Below are 15,013 nucleotides of genomic sequence, written 5' to 3'. Positions count from 1 at the left end.
GCATTAATTAACCTCTTTGTTTATCTAAAATAAAGGTTTAAAAGATATTATATAATTCCCATGCCCACATTATCCATCAATAATTGTAAAAAATTCCTTCCATGAGTGATATCTTTTAACTTCAACATCTGCTATGGCTATTGACATCATATGATATTGTCATCTCTTCCCATAGCATATAGTAATTGCCCACCAAAGCAATTCTTCAAAAAGCAACCATCTAGACCTATAATTGGTTTACAACCATTCAAGAATCATTGCTTGCAAGATTGAAGACACTAATACATCCTTTGAAATGTATCATTATCAGTAGGAGATGACTTATCAAGTTATATCTTCACTTTACTTCTTGGATTATGCTTTCTAATTCTGACCGCATAATGTCACAAACTATGAGATTGTGCCATGTTTGTGTCTTGTATATCTTCTTCTGCTTTTCTCTTTGCTCTATACATCTTAGATGATGTGACATCAACCGTTGATCTTTTCTAACATTATTCTAAAGAGCAATCAAATTGCATTGAGGGTCATTCCTAACTTTAAATTGATACTTTTGACAGTATCTTGTTGTGACATGCTTGTTGTTGTGCTTTCTCCTACACATATGCTCCCCTTCAAAGTCCTAATTTGAAAAGTGGCAGTCTTTTGGATTTAAGAAGCACGGATCCTCCATGCACAACCCCTTACATACTTGGCAGTAATTTTATAAGAATCACTTCTTATTCAACTAACTTCATATCCTTCTGTTGTATTCCATTCCTTTAAAACATGCCTGAATATGCGAAAGTTCTTGAATTTTTGGCATGCTTTCAACTCAATTTGATGTCTTTCATTAAGCTTCTCACCATCAAGCTCAATGGTGTCTAACAAATCTTGATCACTAATAGTTGTTTCATTTCAGTCACCTCCCTCAATTTGTTGTCTACATGTTCACCATAAGCACTTAATGCATCCCTAACATGAACTAATAATGGTTCATTGGCATTAGACTTCACAACAAAAATATATTTATCCTTAACTGTTTTCAAACCTTCTTCTAACCGATTAGGCTCATTATCATTTTTGCTTTGTTCTATGTTAGCTTATATTATTATGTGTGCAACAACAATGTCTTCTTCATTATTGTCATCTATTTGGCCAATGCTTATACCTTTCTTCTCCAAATGTTCTGCTACATAACTAACAAGTAGAGATGGTAATTCAAATCCTTGTTCTCCACTTACACTATAAATAATCCTTGTAAAAAGGTATCGATTTGAATCATTCACTAGTTTAATATCATTATTCCCTAGGATGGGTAGTAAGTTTCCTTCCATATCTACATTAGGAATACACCACCAAAAAGTGGCATTAGTTGCATCAAGTTTCACATGCTTAAGCATACTAAATAATCGCATCAACGATAATTTATTTGGATTCTCACTCTTCCATATATATTTGGTTGTTTTTTAAAATTGTCTTCAAAATACAAGTGTATTTCAACTAGTTCTCCTTTTCCTTGTCTTTTGTTACACGTAACAAAAAAATAAAGATGAGCCACCCATATTAGTTGACACAACTACTACTATGATGGTGAATCACATTCAACTATAAATTATAATATTGATATGGAATATAAAAGCTATTTGAAAGTAACTCATTATCTTTCTTTAAAAGCTTTGATCATTTTAAGCTTTTTCACTAGATGATTTATGCTTCTTACAATTTTAGTTGTTGCAAATTCATTCAAAATTTGACTTTTTGTAAAATTTAGAATTTCTTAACATTCTTCTATGTTTAGTTTACTCTCTATTCACCATTTAATTAATGAAGTATAAATTAGAGAGACTTTAATTGTTCAATTTATAAAGGGATTAAAGTCATTTTAGCATAAAATTATTAAATAAAATAGAGACCGTTAAGAATTTTATTTCAATAAGAACTATAAAGAGTTGACTAGTAGGTTTATAAATTATAGAGTTAATTTAAATAATATAAAAACCTACAGTATTTTTTTGTATTCCTATTTTTATTATTTATTAGTTTTGTATTTGGTATGAGTTGTTAATGTATGTTGCTTGAAATTAGGAGAGTTTTAGATGTTTAAGTTGCAGGATTTCTTATTGTAGATGTGTCTCACTGTGGCGAGAAAACAGTGTCCAAAATCAAGCATTTTGATACTCTCTTGCTGTTTCTTGCTGTAGCGAGAAGCTCTCGCTGTAGCTAGAATGACAGACAGCAAAGTGCAATTTTGTCTATTTTTTTCACTGTAGCAAGAATATCATGAATTGAGGGATATTTAAAGGTTTTTAAGTTGAGAAACTTGAAGTATACTCCAAATTATGACCTTCTATGTTCTCTCTGACTTCTCTCTTCATTTTTTCAGCAAATATTTGAAAAATCTCAACCTTTCTCCAATCAAAGCTTGGAAGTTCAGTTCCCTTATTCTTTGGTAAGTTCTTGAAGCATGGTTCTCCATTCGTTTAGTTATTTTCTTGATTCTCCTTCCCTAAATGAGATCTCTTGTGATATTTAGGAAAAACTTCACATTTTAAGCAAAATCTTTTGAAAACCCTTTACTAAACTTCTATTTTAAGGTAAGGAGAGCTCTATTTTGTTACTAAAGAAGTGGTATGCTTGTATTCATGAAGATGTTGTGATAAAATATATGATTTTAAGTATATGTTGGATGAAAACATGTTTTTGTTATGTTTGAAGCCTATTTTGTGATGTTTGATGATGTGTATAATTTTTATTTTGACTGTATATGCATGTACATGGTGGACTGAGTCCGAGAGAATTAACTCTCAGCAATGATTGATTTATGTGTGATATAATAATGAACTAAAGTAAAAGAAAAAGATAAAAGCATGAATAATATGTTAATAAATAGATAGTGAGAAATATAGAGATGAGATGGGAAATATGGAAAGAGAAATGAAATGAAAATAGAATATGATAAGGATGAGTATGGATAGTTCAAAGGTACACTGGGAGTATGGAAGATGGAGACGACGGAGAAGTCTTGAGGAAATGAGAGTGGTGGATGCTCCTCTTGAATTATGCAAAACAAATGAAAATAGAAGCATCATAGGTCTCACACTCGTTTCTTGACTAATACTTTTATCCATACTTTTGCTAAAAGGGGTTAGGTCGACACACGTTGTATCTGTGTAGCTGCGGCTATCCAACGACTATCTATGCTAAGAAAGATCTCGAGAGATCCCAGGGACAATGAAAGTGAGAACTAAAAATATTAATAGTAATGGACTTAAGTTAAATAACTTAGAATATTAATAATATTATTATATGATGCTTGTATGATTGCTTTACCTGTATCATTGAATTATTGGTGATTGTATGTTTAGTAATAAAAATAGAGATTCATCCTTACATAACCATTTTAGAAAATTAGGATGACATCACCCACCGAGAGCACTAGACTTGTAGATAGTTCGGTAACTCATAGGTTAAATTATGTATTTAATGAGTATCAAGCCTTTGTTTCTTTAGGATTATTGTATATGAAAGTGATGTACCTAGTGACCTTATTATGATGAAAATATAATTAGCTTTTAGTATTGTTTTTTATTTCCCTGTAAGCAGAATTCATCATACTCTATACATATATATCTTTCCTGACACTGTGAGGACCCCAGCAGCTTTGACATACCTATTCACGTATTATGGTCACGATTATCTTGGAAGACCATCTCACTAGACGTTCGAGAGAATTACTGGCACCTAGTAACAATTACTGCAGACCCTGGTGATGTATATCTCGGATCGGATGACGACCTCAACTCTGACGATATAGCGATGATAGAAGAATGACACAGAGATGACTAGTGTCTCTTTGGTCTCGTGATGGATAGGCTGCTCATTAGAACTCATTATGTTTTGTATTTTGTAAATATTTGAAATGAAGTCCTAATGTATCTTATTGTATTTTAATGAATACTTTGTAAAGGTTAGCATTATGTATATTATGAGAATAATGTATGTTCATGTATTTTAATGCTTCTTCTTCAGAGTCTGCTTAATCATTATCAACTCGTTATTCAAAGTTTTGTACAATTGATCAAAATGAATGGAATATATGATAATTTTATTATTATTGTTTTAAATAAAAATAAGGATGTTACATATTCTACACTATAATATAATATATACTAATTTTAAATAAAAAATAATTTTAATGTTGTCTTCTACTAAATCAGTATATCTTACATTAAAAAAATAGTCATGACTATTAATATTATATGTGAATTATTACATATTCTTGTAAAAATTTCATGCAATAATTTGATTTTTAAATATTTTACATAAATAAAAAAATTTACTTTTAAAACATAAATAAACAATAATAATAATAATGCACAATAAAAAATATCTTTATTCAGAAATTTTTTTAAAAAGTAGAATAATTATTTTATAATTCAAACAATAATATATTTTAAAGTAAATTTTATAGCATATTGTCAATTGAAGGAATTTTGATCCCTAACTCAAAATAGGATTATCTATTATCTATTAATGTTTATGTTGCATGCTACAAGGGAGTCCTTCACAATCTTATCTGGATTATGTTATAAGTAAATTATATTATATATTATATATTTTCTAATCAAGCTTAAGATAAGAGAGTTTTTTCTGATAATTACTCTAACAGTACATAATCAAAAATAAAATTAAATCAAAATAGAATATTTTAAACAAGAATAATAATATTGACTAATTATTATAGTATAGTCTATAATTCTTTTTAAAAACTTTCTAATAAGAAAAAAATCTTTAAATTAAAGATACAATAAAATAATTTAAATAAAAAATGATAAATAATTTGAACTAAATATTAAATTATTTTATATTATATGTTTCTTAATCAGGCTTAACACGAGAGAGTTTTTTCTATAATTACTTTAACAGTGCATAATCAAAAATTAAATTAAATCAAAATAGAATAATTTAAGCAATAATAATAATAATTACTAATTATTATAGTATACTCTTTAATTTCTTTTATAATTATATTCATATATTTTGCTATAAAATAATAGTCACACCCATACTAATAGCACCCATAATGATTAAAAATAATCAATTCTACAATATCTAAATATTTTATCTAAATTTTAATATTGTAATCTTTTCATAATTTTTATGAAAGAATTGAGTCTTTCTCTTATAATTACTCTAACAGTACATAATAAAAAATAATTAAATCAAAATAGAATACCTTAAACAAAAATAATAATATTTACTATATTTTAAAAAAATTATCCATAATTTTAAAAATATTTCTTATAATCATTCCCAGTTAAGAACTCAGTTTGCACGTTTGATATTAACGGACTAGCATTCATGCAGAACAATGTATTTGCATTTGGTGGGTAATTTCTGCAAACCTTCCTCACAATTTTCCAATGAATCTAAGAAGTTTGTCAAACTATTTTCATACAGTTTTATGCTTTTCCTATCTCCTATCTTATTTCTATTTACTTATTTGTACTAATTGGCTCATAATCTATTTTGCAATCATAATAGCGAACACTCAATAGAGTTTCTATTCTCTTATTTCTGAATAGGTATGTTCATTCATACTTAATATATTTTATTTAAATATATTGTTTTTTTTTTTAAATACTAACAATTGGTTAAGTTCATCACTGTCACACTGGAGGTTTTAATAATTGAAAGTTAATTTGGTAGGTAATCTTGGCACTCATTTGATTGTGAAAAGATGACTTCTAATTTAGACAAGATTTTTGATATTTCTCTATTCAAATCAACATGAAAAATTAAAGCACGGGTAATTCGCAAGTAGAGTATAACTAGATATGGTAATGAACACAATATTATTTCTGTTGAGATGGTTTTGCTCAATGTCCATGTGAGTTATATTACTATTGAATTAGTCATCATTTTGCAAGGGGTAATCATAAGATTTTGAACTAATTTATTTTCCTTAACAACCTCATAGAGAGGTCAAATCCAAACATTTATAAGGAAAGTATTCCTAAATAAGTTTAAGGACATGGTTTGTGAAGGTGAACTTTATGTTTTAGGTAACTTTGGAATGTGATAAAATACAAGAGATCACTGTTGCATTAGCCACACTTTCAAGATCAACTTCTAGTCTCATTTGGTGATGTGTTATCTTCTAGAGTGATGAACGAATTTGGTTGGTATGTCATTCCTTCTATGATACTTATAATAATGTGACAAATAGTACTTTTAATATTCATATACTTTTGTGGGGCTATTGATAATTAGTTTTCAACTATTAAGATGTCATGGGAAAAGTTCATGAGATTAAAGATTCGGAGGAAGCTTGCAAAGATAGTGTGTATTATAAGAAGTTGATTTTACATCTTGAAGTTATTAAGTGTGTTTTTTAGTTTATTGTTTAACCTTAGTTGTTTATAATTTACTTTCATTGAAGATTTTGATTCTCCCTCGATATGTATTGAAATATTTCCTTAACTCAAATGCTTAAACCATTACATAAAATTGTCTTTCAAGTTCCATTGTCAACAGTTTTCAATTGCAATAAGTTATGCAATGACCATAAATAAAATCTAAGGTTAAACTTATCTAATGTTAGTCTATATTTGTCAAACCTTGTTTTGTTTTGTAGACAATTATATGTGATTATTCCTTAGAGTTAAAAATTAAAAAGTCTTAAGATTTTAATATATAATAAAAATATTATTTTAAATACAAATGTAAATATTGTTTATAAGAAAGTTTTAGATAAACTTTTATAATATTTAGTTGATTGATACAAATTAATGATATATAATTACAAAGACTTTTTTTAATAATTATTATTTTTTCATCAAAATCTTGTGTGTCACATGGATGAAATACTTAATTAATGTCTGTCTTGCGTGTTACATGGCAGTCCTTCGCAAACTTACCTGGATTATGTTGTAATAACGTAGAACTAGTGCCTACAAGTTGCACGCAATGCAATTCACATGACTAAACAATGTTAAGTAGTAAAAATTATAATGAAAAAATGTCATTAAACACAAGGATGTCGATACCAATCCCTCATTTGGTGAGAACGACAAATAAAATAAAAATAAATCTAAACCGAAGACAAATGTATCGTACTCTTTTCTTTTTTTTTTTCAAATGTATCGTACTTGATCCACTATGCAAACAAAGACAATATCCAAACTTTCACCTTAGATTCGTTGTCACTGCCTTTATGTTTTCGTATTTTGACCTGTGTGGTTTAGAGATACAGGAATTGTGAGACTAGGGTCCCTTTTCTTACTTTTACATCTATTTGTCTCCCATGTACCTTATTCAGATATGATTGACTAGGTTTACTATTAGCCAAATCATCGTTCCCCTAATGAATCTTAAGTCACAAGAATTTTTAATACAAACCTGATAACTTTTATAAAGATCAAAAGCTTATTTAAGTCAAAAATAAAATTACAAGACTAAAAGAAAATATAAAAGTAATTAAAAAGATCAAATTGAAATAAAAAATAAAGTTAAAAGACCAAAAATATTAATTTTTCATAATTAATATTACTTTTATTTGATTCATTTTTACACATGGATGTAATTCCAATGAAAAGGACGGCTAAACAAGATTTTGAAAATATAAATATAATCAATGATCTTACACAACAAACATTCTATGCTAAGAAGCTAAAATTCATGAAAATAGATAAATAATATTAAATCTTAATGATTTTTTATATATAAATAAATTCAATAGATTCAGTTCATAACTTTTAATCTACTAAAAATGTATTTACTTTTATTATAATTATACAAGCACACTTATATTATTTTATCAATGTGTGAATATTTGTGTTATATTTTTTATGTGCTTTAAATTCATAATATAAAAAATATTTACTATACACACACATGAATGGAGTAGCTGAGATTTGTTATTCACCAGCATTAAAAAATAAACTAACAAATAAATAGTCATATAAATCATCAAAATGTGGATTCACACCCACCAATTTGGCTTAAACAATCCCATAAAAAACATTCGGGTTACTGCATGAATAAGCATCCAAAGTTCACAAGTACAATTTGTTTCAACCCACATGTAGATGGCGTCTGTTCATCACTAATTCTTTAACAACTGTCATAAATTTTATAATTGAATAGCATGTCTATATCTCAACACATGCTGAACCAAAGTTGAGAAAGCAACACTGTTATAGAGTTATTAGCGGTACACGTTTTATGTCAATGCTTATTTATAGTGGTACTTGATCCAGATGCCAAAGGTGAAGCAGAGTTTAAAAGCTCAATAAGAAATGAGAATAAGCATGCAAGTGCCACTCATTTTGAACTACTAACCATCAATACATAGTCATGATGCCTTCATATCGTCCAAGCCAAAACGAGCCTGTGCCAAAAAAGCAAAAATTTAAAACTTAAAATTGCTCTGTATTCACACTAAGAATAAGTGTTTAGTTCATCAACTTATTTTGGAAAATTAATCACTTATTTTTACTAGATTTTAAGAGAGCTGTTAAAAAATAAGTGATTATCTATTACAAATAAGCAATTACTAATACACACAGATTGCTTCCACCCCCAAAAAAACATATTTCTGCTACACAACCAACATCATTCTCTTTACATTATATAGACTTGTCACTCATATTTTGATGTTTGCCACATTATTTTTACCTTGTCCTTCCTTCCTAATTTTACCCTCAATGAGTGAAAGTCTTGCAAGAACGATAGTGCCACCTCATATACTTTACAATTCTCTGTTTATTAATTTAAATAACTTCTGTATTGATGTCACGTACTGTAATTCCCGAGTAACCTACATACTTCTAAAACAGTGATAAAATAATTTTTCTACTGGAATTGCCAGGGGTTAGTAATGGAAGCTATATTTGAATCCTCTTAATTCAATACAGATATTGCTACGAGAATCTGGTTTATTCCAAATTAGATGATGCATACAGTTCAATGTCTCATCTTTCAGACCATTCAGATCAACACCATTAATGATCATCACAAAGCCCAAAAATGATTGAAGACATCTTACCAGAAACTTGTGATTCTCTTCAAGGAGAGGAGAAAAGGTTGTACAAAATTTCTCTATGTCAGCAATGATATTGCCAGTGCCTCCTATCACCTCCATGAACTTCTTCCTATCTGGAGCAAGCTTCATGACTACCTATAGGTCAAATATTTAATATGTCCCAAATGCGTATTCAGTACCATGTACTATACTCCTTCCTAAATAGAAAACCATAACAACAAAAGACAAACAAAATAATAGAAAAACACAAAGTAAGGGAAGACTGCATGGTGTTTGAATGCAATGATCTAAGTTAAAGAGACTACTGCAAAGAAGCCATAAAATAAAAATCTAAGAGTAGCTGTCCTATATAGTAGTGAATGTGGGGTCTTAAAGGAACATGAGAAAAAAGTGAGAGTGACAAAAATGAGAATGATAAGATGAATGAGTAGACACACAAGAAAGAACTTGATACAAAATGATAGTATACGAGAGAATATTGGAGTAATACTTATAGTGGAAAAGATTTCTGAGGTCATGTGCAGAGAAGACTTTTGAGAGCACTAGTAAGGAGAGTGGATTACATGACTTTCTTATTTAATAAAGAAGGGTTAAGAGAGACTTAAAAGAACTTTAGACAAAGTTATTAAAATAAACCTTATGATCAACCAGATTTCTAAATATTTAGTTTTTGACCGAACTCAATGGTATCGGTTGATCCATGTAAACAACCTCACTTTGAGATATAAGGCTTGGTTGTTGTTGTTGTTGTATTCTTTTGTCAGTATTTAAATGATTCAATGACCACAACATTGTTCAGCTCATTTATCAAGGAATCTTGATGTGCTGTATGTCTAAACAATATTGAAAATTAAAACAAATAAAGAGTAGTTTGAATAGCCAAATGCATATTTCACACTACATAAGAATATGAAGCATTCACAAGATAAAGAGCAAAGATTGCAAAAAATTGTCAGCATAATGCTGCAAATGGTCCAGCTTTGACATTTCATTTATTAGTCCAATATGAAGGAATTTCATATTTAAGAGCTTGAATAAATTCTGTATCAACAAAAAAATATCAAAGATTATATTAATAAAACATCAAAAGAACATTACAGTGAAGCTTGAACTAGCAAGCCAGCCATGCCACTTCTTCAGAGTTTTGTTATAGGAATCTGTACATGCTTGTGACATAGGCCAATCCTCGTGCTCGATTAAGTTTCGGAACAAAGCCACCAAGAAATCCATTGCTCTGAAGAATGAAGATTTTACAGGTTAGAGAAATAAATTTATGATAAAGAGTATTGCAAGAACAAATAATGGCAACTCATAATCATTAACCATGGTCTCTGGCTACCAAATAAAATTTAAGATTATCACATGATTACCTCAACGTCTTGAGAAAGACAATCTGAACTAGCACAAGCTTGATAATCTTGAAAGAAATAAAATAAGATAAAAGCTAATTGAAGCAAGTGTAAACCATCCACCATAGTTCTAAAAGATAAAATAACAACACGTTTCCTACTATGTGCAGTAGGCTACATGATCATCATTATACCAAGTCTTCAAGTAAGCCATTTAGATCTCTGTCTTTTTCTTTCAAATTTAATCTCAGGGTTTTTCTTGCTCCTTCTTATACCTCTATTTAATGAGCTTCAATTGATCCTTTTGGGATAAACTCTTCTTACTGGAGCTTCTACTGGTCTACTTCTCACATGGCCAAACAATCATAGCTCAAAAAAGTTTCATTTTTTCCTTAATAGATTCTGCTCCTACTTTCTCCCTAAAAATTCATTCCTGATTTTACCCCTTTTTATATGAACACATCTCCCACAACATTCTGATTGAAGAAACACTTAACTTATGCTCTTTTTGGCACTTTACTGCCTAACTTTCAGTACCACAAAGCCCCACACCACTGGTGTTATGACTGAAGGGTAACATTTTCTTTGGAGCTTGATAGGCACCTCGATCATAAATAATGCCTAAAGCATTTTTCTAGTTCATCCACCCAGTTTAAATCCTGTAATTTACATCTCCATCAATTTTTCTATCACTCTGTGTAACAGATTCAAGGTACTAAAACCATATAACTTGCAGTATGATATGAACTCCAATTTCCACCTCAAATCTTGTGCTAGTGTTTGTCTAGCTGAATTTTCATTCCATATATTCAGTGTTACTTTAATCAGAAATCACATGATTCCAGAGCTTCTGTCCACAATTCTAGTTTACCACTCTTTCCAAACAGGTCCAGATAGGAGTTCTTCCATTTAGGAGAAAGAGACAGACATGGTCTTTGCTGATCCACAACCTAAGATACTTTCAAGTGTGATGACAGATTTGAAATGTTAAACATCCTTGCATCCAGGCATGCATGGATTACACATTCACACATTAATATGTCTATAAACTCTATTAGTTATAGCCAGTTTCACAAATTTTGGAAAGCACGCCCCCAAAGTACTTTTATGAGATTCCTTCGGAAATTTGGGTAGGAATAGGTGCAAAAATTCATTTACTTTTTAATCTAAAATTTACCATGATGGCCATTCTAACTTCATGCACTATACAATCTATGCTTGAAACAAAAAAGTTGTTAACACTATTACAAATTATAGAAGAAGCTCTCCAAACAACAGATTTGGGAAGGTCATACCAATATGAAACACAAGTACAACTGCATGGTGTTCATTACCTTGTCAACCAAAGCAGTCCATTGGTACAACTGGATGATGATTTAGTTGTTTTAGTTTCAATCTCTACTTGTACCAAACTGTAAAGGCAGTTAAATCTCGTCGGATTGGAAGAATATAAAGATTCCAATCTCTGTCATGAAAATCAGTATAGCATAGAGTGAGAACGTATAGCATATGATCCCAATCCCAATATTATTAAGGTCTCAGTATATACACATACGTATAATTGCTAAACAAGTCAAAACATACGTGTTTTATGAATCATAACCAAACACTAGGGTATAACTATACCATGTTATCTTAAGAAAAAATAATAATACATTGAAAGCTGCAAGAAAGCATATGATGACATGCATGTCGTGTAGAAGTCAGAAAAAGCAATTAACAAAAACATACCGATATGTTACCACCTATGTCAGATTTAACAAGGGCCATAGCAGCTCCAAATTTATCTGTCATAAGAAAAGTGTTAAGTTCTTTTAACCCATGGCAGAAATATTCATTTAATGCTTAAGCAGACACTAAACCAAAGTGCATAGGTACACACTCTATTGTGTTGTACATATTGCAGTTGTAGAGTTAGACATCTATACAATAAAGGCATAGACAAGTTTCTGATCTAGAAGGATTCCTGATTGTCTTTGTGCATCTGTTCCCTTTTTAATGAATTCAGTTCATATAAATGAAAGATATATTAAAAATCATTTTCTACATTTTTTGAATTAAAAAAAAATATATCTCAGTGAGGAATGTGGAGAATGGGGAATAAGAGAACAGAATTATGGAAAAACTCACTTTTATGCATCTTACCTGGCTCAAAGAGGGGACAATTCATTAAGATTTAGCAAATATAATATCATTTAACACACTACAGATTATAAAAAATGGATAATTGAATCCCCTACCAGGTTAAAAAAAATAGAGGGAAGACAGGAAATTTTCCAAATCCAAATAACATCATATCCATTGTTTCTTTTATCATTGTTGTGCCAATAACAAGGTAAGGGACCAAGAGCATGTACCTATTACAGGCAATATGTGCTTGCACGCATCCAAGAATGGCTTGCTCAGAATTTCTCCTTGCTCAGACTTTACATGCTCAAGTTCTACCAATGCAGGAGTGAAGACAGTCCCTGCCATTTTTGGGCTTTGCTGCACATAACATGATCAAAACCAAACAAATACAATAGCATAAGCTTCAAGATATCAAGGGTACATTTGGACACACAGCTTAATTCTTATTGTCAATAAGCTCGTTTTAAATTATGGCTTATTTAATAATTTTAACCTTGAAACTTATTGGAATAAGCTAAAAGCAACTTATTTTGATAAACTATACCAAGATACTTACTGAAATAAGCTAAAAAACGCTTATGGGAGTTATAAGCTATTTGCATAAGCTCAACCTAATGTGCCTCAAATCTACATATAAGCCACACTCAAATTCAAGTATATGTATCATTTTCCTTGCTCCTCTAGTAGACAAATTTAAGCATACAAACAACAACAACCAAATCTTATCCCATTGATGACGTCGACTACATGGATCATATAATAGTAAAAAAAACCAAATTTTCAGAAATCTAGTTAATCAAAATGTCTCTTTTAATAACTTCGTCTAAGAATTTTTTGGGTCTTTCTTTATCCATTTTTACTGGATTAAGAGTCATATCATCCACTCTCCTTACCAATGCCTCCAAAGGTCTTCTTTGTACATAACCAAACTACCTTATACGATTTTTAATCATCTTTTCCATTATAGATGCTATTTCAATATTCTCTCGTATACTATTATTTCATATCTTGTTATTTCTCGTGTATTCACTCATCTCCTTTAGCATTCTCATTTCTGCCACTCCCACTTTTTTCTTATGTCGTTCCTTTAAGGTCAAACATTTATATAGGATAGTTGGTCATTACAATACAATAAAACATTCCTTTCAACTTGATAGGTATTCTTTGGCGACAAATAACTCATGATGTTTTCCTCCACATTAACCGCTCAATAACATTTTCATTAATTATACTCCGACTTACTTCTACTCAAGCAAAAATTTTTAGATTCTAAAGTCTCTCTCCATAACTCAAATTTAACATTAACTTCTTTTTTCGAATGCTCAACCAACACTATATAATTTGCAAAGTGAGTACACTTAAGGATAATCTTTTGTATGTCATTTGTAAACACATCTAAGACTAGATTAAAAAAGTAAGGGCTTAAACCAGAACCTTTATGTAAACCTATTTCTAATGGGAAGTCCTTAGATACGCTTCTAGAAATTCTCAAACATGTAGTCACTCTCTCATGCATACATGTCTTGTGTAGCTTGAATATATGCTACAAAGACCTCTTTGTTTTCTAAAGCCTTTCATAACACTTCTCTTGGTACCCATTTTTAAGTCATTTTCTTTGTAGAGATAATTTTCCTTCATCTTTCATAAAATTAGGGAAAAAACATTCACAACATTCAAGGGTTCAATGAAGGCCCCAACTATGAGAAATATAAAAAAAACCAATCAAATCACTCGAGAGTAACAGTGGTTCAGAAGAAGCAAATTTAAAGCTGATTTAACTTCTAACACCTCAAAAGATTAAAATTTGTTCACAGCCACAAGTGGAATCCACCTCCTCTTCCCCATCACCAAAAGTATATATATGAACAAGATTTTGGGGCCATGATTTAATTTCTGGACTAAACACCCTTTGGAGGCATGCATGGGTAAAAAAATAACCGATCGCGTTCACAAATGTAGATCAACACAGCAAATGCAACCGTAAATTGAGTTCAAAAAGGAAGAATTTAGAATACCCATTTGCTGATTTTCCGAAAACATAAAAACCTTTCATTCATTTCAGTTGTCTCGGAAAAAAAAAATCAAACACACAGACAACTATGGATCCATGAACAGCAAGAAACAAACAGAATACGGATGATAAACATACATAATATATTGTGGCAAGAATCTCGGGGACTGTGATCTGATCAGAACAGAATGGAGTTTGAGTTATAGATGGGAATCTGATTCAATCGAAGTTTCGCTTTTTGTTCTTCTTGTCCGAATAATTGTACAAATATGCATAATTTTTTTCTTTCAAAATTTTGTTCGTAGATTCTTAAAATTTAAGAGTACTCGCAGTATAGTTAAAATACTTAAATTTAGATAAATTATTTATTAATATATTTTAAAAATAATTATTTATTTTCCAAAATGAAAATAAAATAAACAGGTAATAAGTTTTTTTTTTTTGTCAATCAAATGTTAATTTTTTTTCTTATTTATTGATATATTTATAAGAAAA

At 30.0% G+C, this 15,013-nt stretch overlaps 1 protein-coding gene across 3 annotated transcripts; it reads right to left on the bottom strand.

The window, feature by feature from the left end:
• Positions 1 to 7,983: 7,983 nt before the first annotated feature.
• On the bottom strand, positions 7,984 to 14,806 carry LOC113872679 (glycolipid transfer protein 1-like). 3 transcript variants are annotated; one of them, XM_027510410.1, is made up of 7 exons: positions 14,657 to 14,806; positions 12,735 to 12,864; positions 12,109 to 12,164; positions 11,712 to 11,842; positions 10,127 to 10,262; positions 9,032 to 9,163; positions 7,984 to 8,374 (listed from the first exon to the last, which is right to left on the bottom strand). In XM_027510410.1, exons 2-7 carry the CDS (start codon positions 12,850 to 12,852, stop codon positions 8,339 to 8,341), a joined length of 609 nt encoding a protein of 202 aa, XP_027366211.1. In that variant the 5' UTR covers positions 12,853 to 12,864; positions 14,657 to 14,806; the 3' UTR covers positions 7,984 to 8,338. The 3 variants fall into 3 exon arrangements, 2 of the variants coding, with proteins under 2 accessions (XP_027366211.1, XP_027366210.1); XR_003505903.1 differs by lacking the exon at positions 14,657 to 14,806 and adding an exon at positions 14,523 to 14,638 and having other exon boundaries at positions 8,171 to 8,374; positions 9,032 to 9,137; XM_027510409.1 differs by lacking the exon at positions 14,657 to 14,806 and adding an exon at positions 14,523 to 14,638 and having other exon boundaries at positions 8,171 to 8,374.
• Positions 14,807 to 15,013: the final 207 nt, after the last annotated feature.

Source organism: Abrus precatorius, unplaced genomic scaffold (genome assembly GCF_003935025.1).
Source record: "Abrus precatorius isolate BTA unplaced genomic scaffold, Abrus_2018 Scaffold7, whole genome shotgun sequence".
NCBI lineage: Eukaryota > Viridiplantae > Streptophyta > Magnoliopsida > Fabales > Fabaceae > Abrus > Abrus precatorius.
Note: the sequence above shows the minus strand (reverse complement) of the source record. Positions and strands in the feature narration are given on the sequence as shown.

What these genes read in the sequence shown, in the direction of transcription:
- LOC113872679 (XM_027510409.1), bottom strand. Translation starts at nt 14,564, where the DNA reads ATGAATGAAAGGTTTTTATGTTTTCGGAAAATCAGCAAATGG. An exon ending in TTCGGAAAATCAGCAAATGG is followed by an intron (nt 12,865 to 14,522) that starts GTATTCTAAATT and finishes TGTTATGTGCAG; the next exon opens with CAAAGCCCAAAAATGGCAGG. An exon ending in AAGAGAATCACAAGTTTCTG is followed by an intron (nt 8,375 to 9,031) that starts GTAAGATGTCTT and finishes TTTTTGGCACAG; the next exon opens with GCTCGTTTTGGCTTGGACGA.